The sequence below is a fragment of the Myxine glutinosa genome, chromosome 6 (genome assembly GCF_964187855.1).
Source record: "Myxine glutinosa chromosome 6, kmMyxGlut1.1, whole genome shotgun sequence".
NCBI lineage: Eukaryota > Metazoa > Chordata > Myxini > Myxiniformes > Myxinidae > Myxine > Myxine glutinosa.
The window spans coordinates 161,453,389-161,477,143 of NC_136266.1; the positions used below are offsets into that span (position 1 = coordinate 161,453,389).

The window sequence follows — 23,755 nt, forward strand, 5'->3', positions numbered from 1 at the left end:
AATTGAGCGATGACAAAACCATGTTGGTTTGATTTTTATGTCGCCATTTCACCTTCACCACATTATTTTATTCAGACTGCCTTTTGACCTTAACCTTTATCTCGCAGTGCTTATGATGTAAATTAATCATAAATGCACTTTACTCAATGGTATCTAGTGAGGGAAATTTCGTTCCGATCGGACAAACCTTATTCAAGTTATCTTGAAAAATGTTGAAATGTCTATAATTGGGTCACGACCTTAAAATTAGGTCAAGGTAAAAAATAGGTCAACCCTGAATACCTTTTATTCCCATTATTGATGCGAGCTTTCATTCCGAAAGTCCCAGCCGGCTCTGAGATACAGCTCAGAAATTGGCAGTGAAGGAAGAAAATAAATAAATAAATAAATAAAAACCTAAATGGTGCTTTCATACTCCGAGGGGGTCGAAGAAACTCTGGGATAAAATAAAAAATTGGCGTCACTACTGTAGAACCAACCCCTACAACGGATATGAGCCTCCCTTTACCCTACAGGGGGAATCTTAACAGGTGAAATATTTCGCCCGTAGGGTCGGTATTTGCTTGTTTTATTAACTAGTACTGGGCATTTCTGACAACTTCCTTTGGGGCATTGTGTTGCTGTTTTGTCCAGTTTGATGAATTAATTAATTGATTAATTACTTAATTATTATCGATTTATTTCGTACTTATTTATTTTCTTTCTCATCTGGGTAATATCTCAGGCATATTGTGAGCTAAGAAGCTGATATTTGGCCAGGACTGACCAAGTGATTTGGCTGTCAAGGGTATTTTCGATTTATTGATCAATCATTTCATCGATTAATTTATTTATTTTTTCGACTAATTACTTAATTTTCAAAAAGATAAAGATTCCGATGAAACAGCGCTGGTTTAGGTATGCTATTAACCAATTGATTCAGATATTAATTATTTTACGATTACTTATTTATTTCAATTACACGATTAATCGTGTTATTATTAATCATGTTATTATGTTATTATTACTAATAATGTTATTATCAATTAATTAATCTTTTCTACCCCCGCTAATTCACCCCAGATACACTTTTTTGAAATTCCAACTTCTTTCCTGGAAGTCCTTGCAGTGTCCATATGTTTTATACCTCTCCCACCTCCCCCAAGCCCTCTCCCACCTCCCCCAAGCCCTCTCCCTCCCACAGTTCTCTCGATGTCCCTGCTCTCAAATGTTGTGTTTGCGTCCTTCACCCTCTCTCCCCATCTTGTCTACCGCTCCCCTTATTTTGTGTTTCATGTGTTGGTTTGTGTCGGTTTGACTTTTTGTGTGATTAATGTTAGCTCTTTCACGAGCCTCGATCTTGTATACAAAAAAAAAAAAATCGATCAATTAATTGTTGATTCTCTCGATTTTCGTCATCCCTGTCAGGCTGCCGCCTGATGCCTTTGTGTTTGTTTGTCTGTCTGTCTATCAGTTTGTTTGTGAACAGGATATCTCAAAACGTTGTGGACGGATTTGGACAAAATTTAGTGGGGAGGTTGAGTGTGTCACATGAACAAAATTATTACACTTTGGTGAAGATCCGGATCTGGATCTGAGAATTTTTTAAAGTGATTCCTCACCATTGAGAGATAGGGCTAAAACCGATATATAAAACGATATCTCAAAAAGTTCTGGACGGATTTGGACAAAACCTGGTAGACAGGTTGTGTGTGTGAGAAGGACGAATCGATTCGATTTTGGTGAATATCTGACTCCGGATCCAGATACGAGGGTTTTTAAAACTTTAAAATGATTCTTCAACATTGAGTGATAGGTCCAAAAACGATATGTAGCATGATATTTCAAAACGTTGTGGATACAACAACAACAACATGCATTTTAAAGCCCATTTTCCCTACTAGAGCGGGGGTTAGTTGTGGATGACTTATGAAACTTGGTGAATGAGTTGGGTAAGTGACAAGAACACACCGATTAGATTTTGGTTCAGGTCCGGATGCAGATCTGATCTATCAGTGGGATACAAAACGTAGACTGTTCAGCCTGGCGGAGGTATGCGCTCCACTGAGTGCCGTTCTAGTTGAAGTGTGTGACGCCTTTCCGTGTGCCCTTTTTGTAACCTGAAGTCCTCACCTGGTCATGCCCACAAACACGAGGCGTTTACGCATACAATGTTACCCTGACTATCCTGTCTAAAAATTACATATGCTGCCTCCCCAGTGTCACATTTTACAAGATGACTTGTTCTGACAGGTCTCTGATACATGGAAATCTAATCTACTCGAAGCACACGGACAATGTTACAATGCAGTCTATATATATATTTTTTTTTTTTGTATACTGAATCGAGGCTCGTGAAAGAGCTAACATTTACTTCACAAACAAATCAACCAGACAAACAAAATATATAAAAAGAGGGAGCGGAAGACAAGATGGGGAGAGAAGGGGAAGCACACAAACACAACATTTGAGAGCAGGGAGATGTGTGGAAGGGAGAGGGCTTGGGGGGAGGAGGCGTGGGAAGGGGGGGGGGGAGGGAGAAGTATAAAACACAGGGACACCAAGGACTTCCAGGACAGAAGTTGGTATTTCAAAAAAGTGGAATTGGGGTGAAATTAGCGGGGGTAGAAAAGATCAAGGTTTTGGATGGGGGGAAGATAAGAGATGGTGGTGAACAGCTGTTTTAAAGACCTGGAGGGTGGAGTGGGATTGAAGAGAGTGAGGGAGTTTGTTCCAGAGGTGGGAGAAAAGAGGAATGAAGGAGTGAAGGTGAGCAGAGAGTCTTGATTTTGGCAGTTTAACCATAAGAGGGTTGCAGGCAGATCTTGTGCGACCTGTAGGAATATTTGCGGGACAGAGCCCAGAGAGAGCTGGGGGGGCAAGGCCAGAGAGGAGTCGGTAGAAGACGGAAAGACCACCAACCTGCCTGCGGTGAGTGAGTGAGAGGCCCTTGGAGTTAGCTTCATCGCGGGAGATTCCAATGATTCTGAATGCTTTGGTTTCAACAGTGTGAAGACGAGGTAGGTGTGAGGCAGGAGCACCAGCCCGGAGGGGAGAGCAGTATTCCATTGAGCTGCGGATGAAAGCCTTGTATGTGGTGAGGAGCTCAGGTGTGCCAAGGAAGGACTTCGCACAACGGAGGATGCCCAGTCGCCGACTGGCTTTGGAGGCCAGATTTGAAATGTGGTCCCCCTTGGATCTATGGATCCCCCTTTTCCACATAACAATGGATACACACATGGACATAAATACAGCACTTATATACCCGCAACAAGTCCTCCTATACTTGATCTCCTCCCATTCTTCCCTCTTACTCCTTCCTTTGCTCATTATTTATTATCCTTTTCCCTTTTACAACTCAAAACATGTTTTTAAATGATAACCTAAAATGTCATATCTCTTTGGGTCCATACCTGTTTTGTAGCATGTGTGGGTTAATGACCACCTTGTTAATGATCTCTTCTTACCGCTGCCACTCCCCCACAAATCTTCCTCCTCTATGAAATAGTGCGCTCCCACGTTGGCAAATGCCCCACTTCTCAACTCTCCCTCCAAAGAAGTGGATTCCTAAGCTCTCAATATCATGGCATCTTCCACAAAGAAGCTGAAGCACGGAGCCTGCTCCTCTCCCATTGCATACCAATTAGGGGCCTCTGTTTTTCTGCTGTGGCCTCATTGCAGAATTTCTCCCTCTACCCTTTCATCCCTCTGAACTTCCCCGCTCCATGCAATTCAGGAACCAAATCTTCCCCATTCTTTCCTGCTGCCCGGATTTGTCAGGGCAGCGCAGTCATGGTTGGAGCGCCGACCGGTCCCCATTGATCGGCCTACTCCCTCTTATCTCTGTCTCCTCTCTCTCTCTCTCTCACTCTCACTCCTTATGGCTTTATCCTGGCCTTATGAAAGCAAGAGTACACCAGCTTAGATGTGAGGAATATCTGGATCACTCCCAGGAGATTGATTGGCTATTTCTGTGCCACGGGTCTGTTAGAATAGAACTACCCAGGGCCAAACAACAACAACAACAACCCTCTGACCCTCCCCTGCTCCTCGCGGATACACACAAGCAAATCCGGCTTCAAGGTGGCGGTGTACCACCATCTCGTGTTATCCTCCATGTCTACCCGTGATATTATCTGCCCCCATAATCCTCCATTATTTAAGCTATCTTAATCACATTCTGTTATATGTTGTTCCCCTTTTCTCTCTGCTTTCTTTCATCATTCAACTTTCTTGGTTGTCATTTCCACCAGTTATCGCACTGTCTCTATGGTGCTGTTCTTCTCTCCATCACATTACCTTTCTACTCTTCCATGAGCGCAGAGTTTGTATGCAGTTACATATATTTATAGATATATATATTTTTTTTCAATACTGCAATTAAATTTTACAATGTGTGGTAAATTGTATATTTATCCTAAAACCGTAAAGGTGTTTGTTGAGTTGATACTAATATCCTTCAGCTTTCTCCGCCTTTACAATGCAAACTGGACAACAGGTAAAAGCATAAAGCATGTCTGTGCACGATCCATATTGCACCACATTCCATCTTTAGCACAATCCATCTTGCAGTGCTTCCTGGCTGCATCTTAACTATCATGCTCTGCATCCTATATCACTGATATCATGCCCTTCACTACTTCCTGCTGCTCTACCTATCTTTACTTTTTCTTACAGAACTACCAAATCAAATAATTGTTCTAATTTTTAAAGTGTATTCCAGTTTTTATAAAAGATATGATGCTGTTGCCATAGTCCAAGCATTCAGAATGATGTTTTTCATGTTTCTCCAATACTCTCCTGCCCCTTTGTTACCCTTGCCCTTACCATCTGAACCACAGCCACACGTGTATTTCTGGGCATCATTGTGCTAGCGGGCCCCTATGTCAGTGAAGGAACTGCCTTCGTGCAGGAGACAAGCGAACACAATGCTGAGATCATGACAGCTCTGGGGAGCTTGGTGAGGAAGCCCTGACTTCATTTGTACAAACATCAACTATGTGGAGTGGACCCATAATTAGTCAAGAAGGTTTTTTATCAGGGATTCAACATTATAATCTAATGAGGCTTACCCCAAAAGCTATTCTAGTTGTCATATTTAAATTGTCACAAAGGTGTATATATATAAATGAATCAGTGCCCAAAATCTTTACTGGAAGTCTGAAGGTGTTTTGGCCTACCTGGAGGGGACATCCAATCACAGTCTAACATTCATGTTGTCTTTTTTACACAAAAATATGATTTTTAAATTGTCACCCTGTTAAGAGTGATTTTTCGAATGCACAACTTAAGTTTCATCATAATCTCGATATAATTCTCCAAATTGAATTATTTTATTTTTTAAATTGAACTCCTCGATACGACATCCAGGGAATGAGCTTTTCTGTGCGAACGTCGTATCACAAGTTCTTCTATGTTGAAAATTAATTGTGACCACTCTGCTGATTGATTGTTTATCTCCTGCTTGAAGTGGTTGAAAACAATTGATCACATGGAATAATGTGAGCAATAAATGCCAAATCGTCATCATGATGCTTTAGATGGGTGCCCGTTGAACCACTGCCTCTTTCCCGTCCTCCATTGCAGTTTTGTGTCCACGCCACAGAATATGTAATTCATATCGCTCTCTTCCTCTGGTTATAGCTCCACAAGCTGCTGGCTTCCTCCGATGTTGGAGATGACTTCAGGACGGTTCATGTCAAGGAGCAGGGCAACAACAGAGTTACCATAGAGACACACTTTGACCCCAGTAAGTCACCTCTGAATAACCCTTCAGCAAACCGAAAGTATTACTTAAGGTGTGTGTGTGATGTAATTTTTCTGTGATATAAAAGGAAAATGGATTGTCCCTGAAAATATTCTTCATCTTTAATACTCAAGAGAAAACTACAGATGTAGACACACTCAAAGACAAGAGCACAAAATTGCCTCTCAGCTTGCACTCATTCGTTAATAAAGGAAGCATGATCTCCAAATGGTGGTGACCAGCTCTCTTTAAAACCTGGAAGGAGGAATGAGATTGCTGTCTGGTTATACAGGTAGGAACAAGATGGTTATACGGGATAGCACGTGCATGGAAGAGTGTGGAATGGATGTGTGGAATTACAGAGTGGGGAAGATGGTTATACAGGTGGGAACAAGAGGAATAAATGAGTGGAGGTGAGCAGTGGTTCTGGGTTTAGGCAGTTTCACTAGGAGAGGGGGGGGGGGGGGGTGCTGTTGGACCATGTGTGTCCTGCAGATACCTGGGGGGAGGGTGAGGGAGGGGACAAAGCAGAGAGAGGCAGAGGGTGCAAGACCAGAAATGAGGCAGAAGAAGACAGAGAGATCAGCAACCTGTCGGCGATGGCAAAATGATAGGCCCATATACTCAGCTTCATTGATATAGAGATTCCAATGATCTGAAGGCCTTGGTTTTCATGGTGTCAAGCGGAGGAAGATGTAGGGCAGGGGAGCTACCCCAGAGTGGAGAGCTGTACTCCATCAAGTTTTGGATGAATGCATTGTAGGTGGATCTCTTTTCTTTAATGGAGCTCAGGTGTGCCAAGAAATGACTTGGCACAATGGAGGATGCCTAGTCGGCATCTGGCTTTGGAGGCCAACTTTGAAATGTGGCTTGCCCAAGAGAGATCATGGCTGAGAGTGAGGCCCAAGAGTTTGAGTGACTGAATCGCATCGAAAGGGATGTTGAGTAAGTATATGAAAGGGTTTGCCATGTGGTCCTTTCAGAGAGAGAGAGAGAGAGTAAGTGTGTGGGATTTCTCAGAATTGAAAGACATATTCCAAGTGTTTGACCAGATTGTGACTTTGCTACGTTCTGCGGAGAGGGAAAAGGGTGCTGCTTGTCTGTCAGAAGGATGAGGAATGTCACGGCAGAGAGAGGAGTCATTAACAAAGAGATGAAGAGGATTTTCCAGAGTCAGAGAGGTCATTGATGAAGGTTAGGAATAGGAGGCGGCCTACCGCCTAGGACATTGCCTTGGGGTACTACAGCTTGGCATACTACAGCTTGGGGTACTACAGCTTGGGGTACTACAGCTTGGGGTACTACAGCTTGGGGTACTACAGCTTGGGGTACTACAGCTTGGGGTACTACAGCTTGGGGTACTACAGCTTGGGGTACTACAGCTTGGGGTACTACAGCTTGGGGTACTACAGCTTGGGGTACTACAGCTTGGGGTACTACAGCTTGGGGTACTACAGCTTGGCGTACTACAGCTTGGTGTACTACAGCTTGGGGTACTACAGTTTGGGGTACTACAGCTTGGGGTACTACAGTTTGGGGTACTACAGCTTGGGGTACTACAGCTTGGGGTACTACAGCCTCGACAGTGACAGGAGAAGAAACGTTTTGTATCCAGTCTGATAGGTCGGATCTGTATCCAGACCTGAACCAAAAACGAATTGGCTTGTTATTGTCACCTACCCACCAGGTTTTGTCCAAATCCATCCAGAACGTGTTGAAATGTCATTCTATGTGTAGCTTGACAGGTTGGGTGTGTGACAAAGACGAATGGATTCGATTTTGGTTCAGGTCCAGATCCAGATCTGGCATATCAGTGGATACAAAACCTAAACTGTCCAGTCTGGCAGAGGTGCACGCTCTACCAAGTGCCTTCTAGTTTAAAGCTGTATTAGCTCACTGAGATTATCAAAGCAGAGATTTGACTAGTACAGCATTGTTAAGAAAAATATAATTGATTCGATAGAAAAGTTTTGAATATTCACCATGTTGTTCATGGTATCGGCAAAGATCGTGGACGCACTTGTGCTCACTCCAAGAGGACCCCTTTGTCCCCCGCCACCGCCATCTTTCCTCCACTCTCTTCACTCTCTTGTTGTACCTTTACAGAAACGCAGTACACACCGGTGGATGTCGAGAGAGCGCTTGTGAGTCAGCTAAAGACTTCCCGAGAAAAAACTCTGGACGTCAAAAAGCCGGAAGAAAACTACATCGAGTTTATGGAACTCAGTAAGTGGTAAACACCAGTGTACCTGGTTTAAAAAAACAACTTGAGGTGGTAAGAGGCCAGGCCCCAATTCCTGTCCCTAAATGTAATTCCATTTTGAACTGCATTCACATTTATCTCTTTTGGAAAACAGAACTCTCTTTTGCGCATGCTTCCCTGAGGTATGTCCTTCAGCATCAAATTCCCAGCAATCTAAGGAAGTTTTACTTCTGCCATAGTGAAGGAATGCTTCATTTTAATTAGCCTGTGGTGGTTTTATTTCTTCATTTTCTTTTCCTTATTTGTATATTTTTTTTTTTTGTATACAGAATCGAGGCTCGTGAAAGAGCTAACATTTATCACACAAACAAATCAAACAGACAAACAAAATATATAAAAAGAGGGAGCGGAAGACAAGATGGGGAGAGAAGGGGAAGCACACAAACACAACATTTGAGAGCAGGGACATCGGGAGATGTGTGGGAGGGAGAGGACTTGGGGGGGAGGAAGCGTGGGAAGGGGGAAGAGGGTGGGACATATTCACGTCTATGATTAATTATTGCCAGGGGAAAAGCCTCTCAACATGATGGGTGTACAAAACAACACAACACAGAGGTTTACAATAAATACAAAGTTACGGATTACGTCCGATGAATTATTTTCAATAAGTAATACAGTCCAAGAAATTAGACTTTCCATGGGAAGGATTAGAGTTGAGGAGAGAAATTTGTGCTCAAATTTGTCAAAGCATTATATAATGGAACGCGAGCATTGTAACTTTAGCATGCCCTTCTTGCCCCCCCAACAGGAAGGTAAGATGATCTTTAGAACTTCCCCTTCCCACACCCTCCTTCCTCCCCCCTCACTCATCCTCCCCCACCCCCTCCCACACCCCCTCCCTCACCCTCCCCCCACCCCCTCCCTCACCCTCCCCCCACCCCCTCCCTCACCCTCCCCCCACCCCCTCCCTCACCCTCCCGCCACCCCCTCCCTCACCCTCCCGCCACCCACCTCACCAGGAGGGTAAGGCCATCTTTAGCATCCAGACATGAACATACATACATACACACATAGGTCTCCTTCGTAGGTCTCCATTACACCTCTTGAAACACATCCATGTGTAGAGATAGTAACCATCAATAGCAACTTGCACGCACACACACACACACACACACGCACACGCACACGCACACACACACACACGTGAAGGTGGATACTTTGACTTGAGGCGCAGTAGGGCTCCGTTCCATCTCCTGAAACTCACCCACATATGGAGATAGCAGCGAACGACACATATATTATTATATATCGTATGCAGCCTATGGCTGCTGTTTACATCATTGCTGGGAGTGCGGCTGTGCCACTGATGCAGTGCCCTGGTTTACACGAAGCTGGTATTCATTTTGCCCACCTCAGAAGAATGGTAGGCTCAATCAACCCACCTGATGGTATTTAACAGCACGACTGAGGTTCAAACTCTAGACCCGAAGAACCTGAGTCAATAAAACAACTTCAATATAAGAATTAAGAAAAGAAAGAAAAAAAATTCTTCATCAATTCAATTGAATTACATGCATGAAGGAACACCCTTCAATATTTGCATTATATTCAGCCTTGAAAGGTAAGGCTAAAACTGAAATTGTGTTCAAAAACCTTCATTTATTAAACAATTTGTTCATCCCTTTATTTGGGTAGTGTGTAATGCCACATTTGGGCGGTGTATGGTTCCACATTTGGGCGGTGTATGATGCCACATTTTGGTGGTGTAGGATTCCACATTTTGGCAGTGTATAATACCACATTTGGGCGGTGTATGATTCCACATTTGGGCGGTGTATGATTCTGTGGCGGACACAAAAGCCCACTGGCGTGGTGACATCATTCCACGCACCAAGTGGGCGGTGGCCACGCCCGAGGGGTAGGCGTGGCCTCATGATATACACCGGGCGACCAGCCCGGAGGAGTTCAGTGTTACAGTGTAGTCTTACAATAAAGACGTTTATATGTTACCGCTTGTCCGCTTCCTCCTTGCTCACAAGCAGCGCGCGTAACGCCGCACGTAACGCCGCGCGTAACGCCGTTCCTGGGCATGGTGAACTTTTACCATCGGTTCCTGCCCCGTATCGCCCAGCTCCTGCGCCCCCTGCACGAAGCTCTCCGAGGTAAGCCGGGCAAAGGCGACGTTACCTGGACCGAGCAGATGGACACGGCGTTCACGGGCGCGAAGCTCGCCTTGGCTAACGCCACCATGCTCGCGCACCCGGCGCCCGATGCACCGATCGCCCTCACCACCGATGCCTCGGACTACGCGGTGGGCGCGGTGCACGAGCAATGGGTGCGTGGAGCTTGGCAACCGCTGGCGTTCTTTAGCCGGCAGCTTCGCCCGCCCGAACGCCGTTACAGTACCTTCGACCGCGAGTTGCTCGGACTTCACTTGGCGGTCAGGCACTTCCGCCATCTGCTCGAGGGCCGGGCGTTCACTGCCTTCGTCGACCACAAGCCGCTGATCTTCGCGATGGGCAAGGTCACCGAGCCGTGGTCGGCCCGGCAGCAGCGTCACCTCTCGGCCGTGTCCGAGTACACGACGGACATCCAGCACGTCGCGGGGAAGGACAACCCGGTTGCGGATTGCCTTTCCCGGGCCGTCGCCCACGCAGTCCACCTCGGCATCGACTATGCCCGGATGGCAGCGGACCAGGCCGCTGACCCCGACGTCCAGGCCTTGCGGACCGCCGTCACGGGCCTCCGCGTCACCGAGGTGCCGTTCGACGGCGCGGGCGCGGCCCTCTTTTGCGACGTCTCCCTCGGGCGTCCTCGCCCCATTGTGCCCGCGGGCTGGCAGCGCCAGGTGTTTGACGCCATCCACGGCCTGTCCCACCCGGGCGCGAGGGCCTCCCAAAGGCTGATCGCCGACAAGTTCGTCTGGCATGGCCTCCGGAAGGCCGTCCGCGGCTGGGCCAGGACATGCCTCGCGTGCCAGCGCGCCAAGGTGCACCGGCACACCCAGGCCCCGTTGGCTCCGTTCACGGTGCCGGAACGCCGGTTTGACCACGTCCACGTGGACCTGGTGGGACCTCTGCCCCCCTCGCGGGGTTTCACCCACGTTCTCACCATGGTGGACCGCACCACCCGGTGGCCGGAGGCCGTGCCCTTGGCGTCGACAACGGCGGCCGATGTCGCGCAGGCTTTCATCGCCACCTGGGTCGCCCGGTTCGGCGCCCCCTCAGACATCTCATCCGTCCGCGGCCCCCAGTTCACCTCGGAGCTCTGGGGGGCGGTTGCGCAGGGGCTCAGGGTCCGGCTGCACCGAAGCACGGCCTACCACCCCCAGGCTAACGGCCTGTGTGAGTGATTTCACCGCTCATTGAAGGCCGCGCTCCGGGCCACCCTCCGCGACGGCGGCTGGGTCGACAGGCTCCCCTGGGTCCTGCTGGGCCTCCGGACGGCGCCCAAGGAGGACCTGCGCGCATCCGCGGCGGAGTTGGTCTTCGGGCAACCGCTGCGGGTGCCGGGCGAGTTCCTCCCCGACTCCACGGCACCATGGTCCGCGGCACAGCAGCGCTCCGCTCTGCAAGAGACCGCCCAGAGGTTCGCCCCGGTGCCAACGGCATGCCACGGGCACCCACCGACGCACGTCGCCCCGGAGCTTCGCACGGCGGAGTACGTCTTCGTCCGCCACGATGCCCATCGGACACCACTGCGGCCCCCGTACGACGGGCCTTTCCGCGTGCTGGAGACCGGGGCGAAGCACTTCACCCTGGACATCGGCGGTACTCCTGACCGCGTTTCGGTAGACCGCCTCAAGCCGGCCCACCTCGATGTGGACCATCCACCGCCAGTGGCCCGACCCCCACGTCGGGGCCGCCCTCCTGCGGGCAGACCCCCGGCACCGCCCAGCCCCGCCGCCACGGCGCCCCCCGGTCCTGCACCCATCCCAGGGGCAGCCAGGGGCATCCCACCTGGTATCCCTGCACCCCGGACGCCGCCGATCGCCAGGGGGCGCTTCGGCCGGGTCATTCGACTGCCCCACAAACTGGCCCTCCAGGTGCGCGGGAATTCTGGGGGGACGCGTGTGGCGGACACAAAAGCCCACTGGCGTGGTGACATCATTCCACGCACCAAGTGGGCGGTGGCCACGCCCGAGGGGTAGGCGTGGCCTCATGATATACACCGGGCGACCAGCCCGGAGGAGTTCAGTGTTACAGTGTAGTCTTACAATAAAGACGTTTATATGTTACCGCTTGTCCGCTTCCTCCTTGCTCACAAGCAGCGCGCGTAACGCCGCGCTTTAATTCCACATTTTGGCGGTGTATGATTCCACATTTGGGCGGTGTATGATGCCACATTTGGGTGGTGTATGATGCCACATTTTGGCAGTGTATAATACCACATTTGGGCGGTGTATGATGCCACATTTTGGCAGTGTATAATACCACATTTGGGCAGTGTATAATACCACATTTGGGCAGTGTATAATACCACATTTGGGTGGTGTATGATTCCACATTTTGGCAGTGTATAATACCACATTTGGGCGGTGTATGATTCCACATTTGGGCGGTTTATGATTCCACATTTGGGCGGTGTATGATTCCACATTTGGGCGGTGTATGATTCCACATTTGGGCGGTGTATGATGCCACATTTTGGCGGTGTATGATTCCACATTTGGGCAGTGTATAATACCACATTTGGGCAGTGTATAATACCACATTTGGGCGGTGCATAATGCCACATCTGGGCGGTGTATAATGCCACATTTGGGCGGTGGTCGTTGCCGAGGTCGTCCCGAAAATAATTAAAATGTACATATAACCTGGTGCACCTACATGAAGCAAAAACATGTGTACTGCTTATGTGCACATACAACACATTGTGGTTATTTACCTGATGATGATTCCAATTGCACTGGACTCTGGACTGCGACCCCTGAGGCCTGAACCACGGAGGTATATAATAAACCTGGAGAGCCAATTGGCCACCTCGCAGCATTAGCCGCCGTGAAGCCACCGGAAATAGTCTGGCGGCCATATTGGGAAGCCGATCGTTTTGTAAACAAAGCCTGTCAAAGCAAAGGCGTGGCGCACTGATGATGCAGCTGGAGCGAATTTTAGGACCGCCGACTATTTAATTAATATAGAATACTAATATTTGAACTGATATTCGTGCTCAGAATCCCGTTCTTTAAGGAAATGGTGTTCATTAAGTTTGAAGTTGATTCTAGACGCATTTTTCCTGGGGAATCCAATGGTTTAGAGCTTGTTTGAAAAAAAAGTGCCCAAAATTACCGCTCGGTGTTCTTTATCGTTCTTCTCATGACCCAATCACCCACTAGTAGGAATAAGAATCCTGACATGTTACACCCCTGTTTAACTCCTGTCTTCACCTTGAACCATTCTGTTGTTTCACCTTGGTCGACGACCGCACATTGAAAGTCTTGGTAAAGGGCTTTTACAAGGTTCACTAATTTTCCAGGTATGCTGTATTTCTCCATTATGACCCAGACTTTCTCTCGGCAAGGAGTCGAAAGCTTTCTAGAAATCTATAAAATTGAGGTACATCGTCGTTTGCCATTCTTTGGCTTGTTCTATAATATTCCTCAATATAAAGATCTGATTTGTTGTCATGTTATATGATGTTACTTAATTCAGTCATTATATTGTAACTAAGATGTGTATGTTTCTATTACCGAGATGTTAGAAACCACGCAGATATAATGATAACCAGAGTTTATTCTACACTGACATGGGTCAGCAACACATCAACAGTGAGTCAGTCACATAAATGACATGAAACGCTGTCATGTAGTTAACCCACACAATTCTTGGGTTTCGGAAGTTTTTGCTATTCATAACATACAAGACTTACATGTTGCAATGGAACGTTCAGCAGGACATGGTAATTGTTACATGAATAATGGAGCGGAGATATAGACATCTCACGCAACACATCTTTTACAGTTTAAATATTTACATGAAGTGTTGGTGAACTCGCCATATCAGACAAAGGGCAACTATCCATTAACCATGGAAAATTAAAGATTTGTGTTCACAGATATACCATCAGATCAGATCTGCTTGCCACTGTTCTATGAACTATCTGTGAACACAAATCTTTAATTTTCCATGGTTAATGGTTGACCAAAGTTCACGAGTTTTTGAAAACAATGCAGGACAGTTAATACATGTTTGATCAGTTGTTCTACACAGGCAATTTTGCAGTGAACATAACACCCACAACTTATTCCACATACCTCAAAGCAATTCATCCCATATCAAACAATGATATAAACATGGACATAATGAAAAAGTAATGCCAATTGTACTTAAATACATTGAAAACGCACTTGCATGAACATCATAAATTGCAACCAAAAGTAGGCCTACTGGACCAGGTACTTCATTGCTTTTCAAACAAACGTATCGGTACTCAAGTCACCAAACAAAGTAGAAATACATATTTCTCGAGCTTCCAGCCCGACTTACTCTTCCAGTATTAAAACATAAATCAATAGATATACAGGACTACATCTTCCACAACTAAACACCGATATATATTTATGCACAATTCTGCACAATTCACGCGACTACCATGTAGAGATGAGGTCGCTCTTATATTTCAGCTTGCTCTGGTGTTGCCTCACTGGTGAGCAAACAGGACCAGTTTGCAATATTTTTTCCTGATGCGCTCTTCCTTCATGTCATCATCGAGTGTTCTCACAACATGATGGAAACGTATCTTGCTGTATGATTGTGATACAGAATGTATTAAAGCAAACACATGGTTGCTGTCTGCCTCACAGTCAAACATGTGCCGATCCAAGGAAGCAAATGGAGACGGACCGACCTCAGAAAGGACAGAAGTGGAAATTGCCACTCTTATCCCACTTTCACGAGGCATTTTGCCATTGCTTACAGCCAGGAGCCTCTTGACACAGCGTTCAGTCGCCTCACAGACACGAACAACACTGTGCGAGGGAACTATGAGGCCACCCCTGTTCTTGGTAACAATCAGGCTGTACATTGGTGTGGTTTGCCATTCTTCGTTGTTACTGGTCAATGCAGAAAGACATTGGCTACACTTCAGAGTCTTCCTCACCATCCTCACCACATAGCCGGCAATATAGCCAACACATGACTCTGTAAAGATGGAAAGTTGCTCAAAATTTGGAATATCCGCATAGTCGTGGTCCTCTTTTGCCGGCGATCTCAGCTCCAGGTCGTATGGTCTGGCCACCAACATGTCGTGACTCTCGTCAGGCACAGCCTGCTTTGCAACGCACTTGAAGGAAGCCGCATTCAGGATTCTGGTTGAGTCCTGTGCAGAACAGTTCCCACTTGCAGACTTGATGTCATGTCGCATCAAGAGGCGCTTATATGCGGCAACAAACTGCCGGGCCGTTGGGTTATTCCCACTTCCACATGCAATGCGGACCGCTCCAAAGAAAAGTTCAATGTGGTCTTGGCTCATTTTGTACGTGAGCAGGTATCGCAGGGGAGATGAGGCAGGTTTAACATATGTGAAATACAAAATTGTGACACTCTCTATGCAGATCATGAAACCAATGAAGGGGGTTTTCAAACGCGTATTGGTCATAACTTGACCATTCATGTTTTTGATGTTGGACAAGTAACTGTAGGCAGTATCCAGGAATGGCAGGAAAAGTCCTTCTCGTGATGTCATGAGTGGTGCCTTGTAGTTTCGTGCCAATGGTTTGCGAGAATTTAGAATGTCAAACAGTTTGTCCAATGTTTCAATGTATGGGCAGGTAGCCTCACTGCCCTGAAATTCTGATAGTTGCAAAGTGTCCCTGCAAAACCGAATTGCATCTGCCACACTAGTGCTCAATGTCTGAGCGGCTGTGTCCACCTTCATGACATTGCTCTTCCACTCGATGTGTTTCCGGGAGAGCTTATTTCCCAGACGCAAGCCTTCCCTCTTCTGCAGATCAAAGAGTGCCTGGATGTATTTCCACGCGATGACTTTTTTGTTGCCATCCTCCATCATTTTCATGGATCCAAGACAGTTTCTTGCAAGTTTAATCTGAATCAATGAATGAGTCAATCAGACATCAGTCTGACATACTCACATAGCCCTAGTGAATACACAATACAGTTATATTTGAGATCTGTGTCGTATTGCACACCCTGCGCGTGGTCTAACATCATCAAATTCAAACGCAGTGTTCAAACTTCATTGAAACTTCATTGAAACTTAATTACCTAGCCCCACCACCGTGACCACGCCAAAAACTGAAAAAGCAGAACACCCGCGATCACGGTTTGTCACTTACTTGTGAAATGTGCATGTGGAGGCCTTCCCTGAGGTATTTGTGCAGTCAAATGCAACACACTGTGGCATTTTGAAACAGCGCGTTCACAAATAAGACTCCTTACAGTCGGTAAGCATCCAAAATGAATCAGAAATTGTGAGATCAGCTGATTGTGAGATCAAACACGGACGCAGACACAATCGGCTTCCCAATATGGCCACCAAGCAACTTCCGCTAGCTTCAGCCGACACCCGTCATTGGCTCTCCAGGTTTATTATATACCTCCGTGGCCTGAACCCTGTGGCCTATGCTGCTTCACAAAATGGTGGCGCATGATTTTGATTATGGGTGGAGTCGAGCGAGCTGTCCAACCAATGGGGCGAAGGCAGTTGCGACGTCACTTCCATGAATATGAGGTCACTTCCTCCGTGACAGAAATAAATACACAGGCCATTTATATTTGAAGAGTTCATATGCAAAAAAAACCGATAAACACCATTCCTGCCAAAAATGAACTAAGTATGCCATGATGCAGCTCACAGTGCCATCTTTTGGGATTTCCAAATCGTAGTTCTGCAAAACCCGATGTAACCCATATAATTATGCACTGTTGAATAAATCAACGCTTCATTTCAGAACCTGATACACGCCGTGCTCGCTTTTTCGCAAAACCTGATATATCCATTTAATCAATCAGTCCATCGGGATGTAAAAAGAAGCAGCTTCCAGGCAATTCTGCTTGAAGCTGTTGCGAAGAGAGCTCGGCATAGTGGTGACGGTACAATGTGCATGATATGTGCATGGCGTCTACCCTGTCTGCTGACGATCTTTCCTACATCAATGGGCGGCTTTATTCAACGGAAAAGAAAGTCAAATAGGATGCTATTTTGCTGTCTTACAAAGCTTACATGGATATTGGATGGCCCAACGGATGGCCCAAGATGGAGGCCCAACATGGAAGATGTAAAAAACAGAGCCAGGGTGTCATAGTGAAGTACATTACTTCCTTCTGAAGACAAATACAACAGGCATTTTAAGGCCATTTTCCCTGCTAGAGCAGGAGTTAGTCTTGCGGTCCCCATGACAATCTTCTCCATTTTGCCCTATTTTCTGCATCTCTCCTTGTTAACCCCCTTGCCCGCATTTCTTCTTCCACCATCTTTAGCCAAGTCTTTCTCGGTCTTCCCCGTCCTCTACTTCCTTCTACATTCATTTCCATCACTCTTCTCAACCAGTCACTTTCATCCTTCCTCAACACATGACCAAACCATCTCAAACTGTTTCTCTTCACAGCATCAATCACAGGCTCTATTCCCATCATCTTTCGCAATTCATCATTTGTCTTCCTCTCTCTCAACGATACTCTGCACATCCACCGAAACATTCGCATTTCCACCCTTTCCAGCCTTCGTTGCTGCTCCACGTTCATTACCCATGTCTCGCTCCCATAAATCATAACACTTCTCACACATGCAGCATACACCTTTCCCTTCAGCTTCAACGACACTCCCCTCCTCATCAGCACGCCACTCAATTCCCGAAACTTCTTCCATGCACATCTCACTCTTGCAACCGTTGCCGAGTCTGATCCACCTTCTCCATTCAGCATGTCTCCGAGGTAACAAAATGTTTTCACACCTTCCAGCTTCACGCCGTCTCCAAAATCCAACTCAACATTTCCTCCATCTGCAGCTCCCTCTGTGCACACCTTACAATTGAATGTAGCTGCCACACTGGTAAATGACCCTCTCAGACCACTACATTTTTGATGAACCCACTCAGCGCACATTGTACATTGAATGGAGTTCACTCCGACACCCTTCCTGCACACAGCACAGGGCCACTTCCCAGTTCTTTCCACCTCACCACATGCTTTACCACTTGCCATCACTTTCGTCTTTCTGATATTCACCTTCAGACCTTTTGTCTCCATACATTCCTTCCACTTGTTCATCTTCTCCTTCAGTCCATCCATACTTTCCGCAATTAACACCAGATCATCTGCATACAACAACTCCCACGATAAACCCTCCTTTACGTTCTGAGCCAGCACCTCCATCACAGCTACAAATAGTAGTGGACTTAGTACCGACCCCTGATGCACTCCCACCTTCACCTCAAAGGTGAAGAAACCTCAAAGGTTTGTGGGGAAACCACAAAGCCAGGAAGGTTTGTGAAAGTCAAAGATTTGTGGGTGAAGAAACTTCAAACCTTCACCTCAAAGAAATAAAGAAACGATTCCTGTTTACAAGACCTCATTTCTCAGAATATTGTGTGAGTATAGTCGGGAATGGTCTCAATTATTTATTTATTTATTTATTGCCGAAACAAGAATGACTGCACTGTGATCACAACCCGTGTCCACTCAACTTCCTTGTCCTTGCTGTTGAAGGTATTACAGTAATTACACAATTCATCTCCGCGTGTCTTCACCGTTTGATTCAATGACAATTATGAATCTGACGGACAGCTGTGTCTGGTTTCTGGCTACCAGGGCACCCACCACATGAAGGAGTGACAGGAAGGGTTATGTTATTATGACCTCTGTGGGGTATATGAATAACAGTAGATCGAGGCCCCTCCTCCCCCTCCCAAAACTTTGGGTTTTATTGTCTCAGAAACTTTTTCTATATTCAGATTAATACCACTTCATATTGCATTCATAATTTTCATAAAATTTCGAGTGATTCTGTGAGGCCTTAATACCAAGGAAAGTTTATGATGGATTTGTCTGCTTTTGCAAAAATTCAAGTTCTGCATTTTCTCCTTTTGACGCAAAACAAATTGAAAAGTATCAAACTATAAAGTTTTTATTAAATTTAGATTTGGGAAATTCTGGCCTTGTGTTAGTTTGATTGCATCAATGTCGGACTACCCTTTTTGGAATTGATATGTTATACCAAGAAAGGACATTTAAAAAATGTTCATTTACAGAAAATGGGGAAAAAATATTTATGGGCTTTTGCATGTGAACTATATATATATATCTCCTGTATATAATAGATTACAAGTTGTTATTGAGCATCTACTTATAACATACATATATATGCCACCCCATTTGGATAGGGAGACGAATGACAATGTAGAGGAACCACCTTTAGAGGCTATGTCGAGGGAAGAATGATAACTTTTGAGAAAGAGAGGATAGGTAGTGGGGTGGGGCAACTTAGCATAACAATTGTGCATTTTGTGAGGAAAGCACCAAATTTGGCACACGAGTAGACTATCATATTATGAAAAGATCTAGATATTGGGCCATCTCAGATTCAGAGATTTGATTTTTGCAAGATTTCGATTCCATTGGGATCGAAGAGAACACCTTCTTCGTCTTCTGTACAGTGAAGTTGCCAGCCCTGAATTATCTGGCTACATCTGGGTGCTTCATTGGGAGTGCAACCATGTCCCTCAGGTGAACAGGGACCCACCTGGCATAGTGTGTGTGGTCTAAGGCATGGAACCATGGGACCAGTTCCGTCAGGGCATCAAGGTACATCGTGAATGAAGCCTGCCGCAGAGAACGCACGTAGACCAGTACCAACATCTCTAGTTCCAGCACAGTTGCCCAGTACTGAAAGTTGGGAATGTCTTCTCCTCTCTGGTGACACCAGTCTTCGAACTCAGGCAGGTCTTCTGCATCATCAGCATATGTCATACAGTGGCGTTCATACGCACGGTGTTGCAGGATGTGCAGTGCCGCTGCAGTGATTTGATGAGCTCTTCTTGTGCGGGTGACGTGGGCAGCTCGCAGGAAGGAGTCGGCCGTCCCTGGCGTTGCAATCTCACCTTGCAAATCTGCAAAATCTGCAAATCTTGCAAAAATCAAATCTCTGAATCTGAGATGGCCCAATATCCAGATCTTTTCATAATATGATAGTCTACTAGTGTGCCAAATTTGGTGCTTTCCTCACAAAATGCACAATTGTTATGCTATATTTAGCTTAGCTGCCAGACTAGGGGGGAGGAAAGCTAACTTACCCACCACTGGAAATGCTATATGGAGTTGTCATTCTCCTTTCTAACTGTCCTAATTTACCTTTTCTCCTTTACTATCACCTTTTCTCTTCCTTTCCAAAAAGTTTATTCTTGGCAAGGATACCCACATTCACTCACACAGACACAACATATATATATATATATATATATATATATATATATACATATATATATATATACATGTCACTTCTCTTCTACATATTTTAGGAAAACTGTAGCAGGATATTTTTGCAATCGATTGATAGTTTCCACCTGAACTTTTCCCTCCTGATGATATTAAAATCTACTCCAGGATACAAGCTCCTCTTATAAATCTGTGCATATAAAGGTGAATAAACATCTAGGAGCACACCATCATTCTGAATGAAAGTTAAAGTCTCTGTACTATGAGCTTGCATTCATTAGTTGATACTTGAAAAAGCCTTTCTTTCTCTCGCATTGTTCTGCCACAATTCCAAGTGTGTGTTATATGGATCTGGCGTAACTAGGTTTGACTATCCACGTTGATTGGAATATTAAATCATCCATAGATTTCCTGAGTTTTTGCCTCTGTGAGCCCAGGAGACTTTGTGAGAGACAATAAGTGGTGTGTGTGTGTGTGTGTATAGAGTCACAGGGAACAGAAGCCATCGCAGATGCATCCTCAGAAGACCCCTGCTTGAAGAACCCCTGTTTACATGGCGGAACATGCCACCCAAGCAGTTCTAGTTACCTGTGCTGCTGTCCGCTGGGTCGGGGCGGAAGTGTGTGTGAGCGAGGTGGGACCAAGTAGGGTGATTATTTCACCTAAAATGAGCATTTCACATTACAATTAGTACAGGAACCCTCCTAATTGGCTGTAGCACACATTCCTTGAAATTGATAAATTGGGCTTGTAAAATGGGTCCATCCATGCTGTAGCAAAGTCCTTAAGTCCTTAAGGTCTAGAGTGACCAACGACACTGTATAATTCCATGGTTTTCATTGGTTATCCACATGAGGATTAGAAAATGAAATTCAATATTTATGTTGTCCCATAGTGTGCCAATGCTGTTGGTTAATGCTCCGACGTTTATCATCTAAAAACTTTGTGTATCTTTTGCTTCCATACTTTTCTCCATGTTTATTTCGAGGTTGAACATCTTTGATAACTTCCCCAGAAATTCGAGTTTCTCAGCCGGCTTTCGGTGGAGTTGCTTCGTTCCTGGCTTTTCCACTGGGAAGGATGAGCCTGTTCCAGCGTACGCGGCTTGCTTTAAGATTCCGAGCTTCAGCACCGGATGGTCTTCTCGTGTACATCGGCCACTCCAAGGCTCCAGACTTTATCTCGCTGGCTCTTGTTGGTGGACATGTTGAGCTGCGGTGAGATAGCATAGATGTTACTTGAATACTGCATTATTATTATTATTTTTTTAAATATTTTTTTCGATAATTTAATTATTTATTATTATTATTATTTTTTTTTAAGTTGTTTTTTAGGCTCTTGTTCATGTATTTGCCAGGTATAACTGGCCATATGATTTTTTTGGCAATATGTAACTGTATATAATGAGGATCTTCATTGGCGAATGTCAATCATCACAATAATGTCGCAGCAGAACTTCCCAAAGGCCATGATTGTGAAAACTTGGGTTTGGCCATTTTGGTGTTCTCTTCTGAACGCTTACGTCATGATTTTGAAATCCTAATTTCAAATGATACATATTATGTTGATTTGTCCATTGTCTCCTGATGCCCTTGTACTTCATTTAAAAGTATAATAATATCTCATCATGTCCTTGTCCTGTATGTGATATATGTACAGGGTCCTGCCATGATTGGCCTTATATCTCTGTCAGAAAATAACAACCCTGCAGCTCAGTTTTTTCTCTCCAGGAAGTGAATGAAGAAACCTTTGGGAAGCTATGCCACCCTCCCCCTCCACCACCCTCCATTTGTGTGTACAGAACAACTACATATTCTTGCTTGTTATGTGATCGTATATATACAGTATTAATATTAATATTATTATGGCGTAGCCCATAGGGCAATTATGTACACCAATCAGAGCTGATTCCCTGGTGTTGGGCTAGCGGCTCGGGTGCCGGCTTAGGATCCAAGGATCCTGGGTTCGAATCCCGGTCGATCGCTGAATTAACGCCAGGGGGGTTGACTCAGCCTGTCATCCTTCCGAGGTCGGCTAATTGAGTACCAGTTCACTGGTAATTCCCTGTTTGTCGGTAAAGGCGGCAAAAAGGGTTGGCGTCAGGAAGGGCATCCGGCCGTAAAACATTGCTTCAAATAGGGGACCGAAAAACAACAACAACCACGGTTCCCGAAAAAGGCCAACCCCCGCTTTGCGGGGAAAAATGGCCTCTAAAGGTGGTTTTTTAAATCAGAGCTGAGAATCTGGTCACATGACGGGGACAGCGTATAGTAGCCGGTGAAGCCTGTGTTGTGAATGAACGTGTACATATTATGTTGAAAAGCCAGATTTTGCTGGATCCCTTGAGAATTTCGAAGCTTTGACGCACCAAATCGCTCAATGGAGGCCGCCATCTTGCGGATGCGGAAGTATGCATAACAAACTGAAAAAAGTTCAATAGGAGTTTGTTCCACCCGTCTTTTTTTGATTCACAATCTTATGCACCTCTAATTTGTAATTAAAATACTTTAAGACCAACCTCAGCCCGCACGGGCCTGGTTATCTTCAACGAAAATCGTCACCAAACACCGGAACCAATGAGATTCGAGCATTTGAAAAAATATTTCAAAAACCAAATCACTCAATGGAGGCCGCCATCTTCCGGATGCGGAAGTATGCATAAAAAAATTGCGAAAAAGTTCAATAAGAGTTTGTTTCACCCGTCTTTGTTTGATTCACAATCTTATGCACCTCTAATTTGTAATTAAAATACTTTAAGACCAACCTCGTTCCCCGGGCCCACACGGGCCCTGGTTATCTTCAACGAAAATCGTCACCAAACACCGGAACCAATGAGATTCGAGCATTTGAAAAAATATTTTTAAAAAGCTTTTTACCACATTTCGGACGCTGAAAACGGCGTCAAATATTCTAAAATTGACGAACAATTATTTTTTAGAAATCTCGCGGCCGTCGGGGATAGTTTTTCACCGCCGGAAATATCCGAAGGTGAGACGAAATTCACCGAATTAATCAAGAAGTAAATTATATAAATTTTAATCTCATCCAGAATGCAAATGGTGTCATTTTGAATTAGGTACGGTACCTACTACACCTACCTACAACCAACTACCTAACCTACTGATGCCATACAACAACACAACAACATGCATTTTAAAGGCCATTTTCCCTGCTAGAGCGGGGGTTAGCCTTGCGGTCCCCATGACAATCTTCTCCATTTTGCCCTATTTTCTGCATCTCTCCTTGTTAACCCCCTTGCCCGCATTTCTTCTTCCACCATCTTTAGCCAAGTCTTTCTCGGTCTTCCCCGTCTTCTACTTCCTTCTACATTTATTTCCATCACTCTTCTCAACCAGTCAATTTCATCCTTCCTCAACACATGACCAAACCATCCCAACCTGTTCCTCTTCACAGCCTCAATCACAGGCTCTATTCCCA

At 45.6% G+C, this 23,755-nt stretch overlaps 1 protein-coding gene across 3 annotated transcripts in view; it reads left to right on the forward strand.

Moving 5' to 3' along the window:
* AGRN (agrin) overlaps positions 1-23,755 on the forward strand; it is a 185,352-nt gene that overhangs the window by 94,259 nt on the left and 67,338 nt on the right. For all 3 annotated transcript variants that reach the window (XM_068118853.2, XM_068118854.2, XM_068118855.2), the window contains 5 exons: positions 4,821-4,939; positions 5,623-5,728; positions 7,832-7,951; positions 20,802-20,951; positions 21,333-21,534. In XM_068118853.2, the coding sequence (XP_067974954.2) occupies positions 4,821-4,939; positions 5,623-5,728; positions 7,832-7,951; positions 20,802-20,951; positions 21,333-21,534 (697 nt within the window). The remainder of the gene's footprint in view (positions 1-4,820; positions 4,940-5,622; positions 5,729-7,831; positions 7,952-20,801; positions 20,952-21,332; positions 21,535-23,755) is intronic.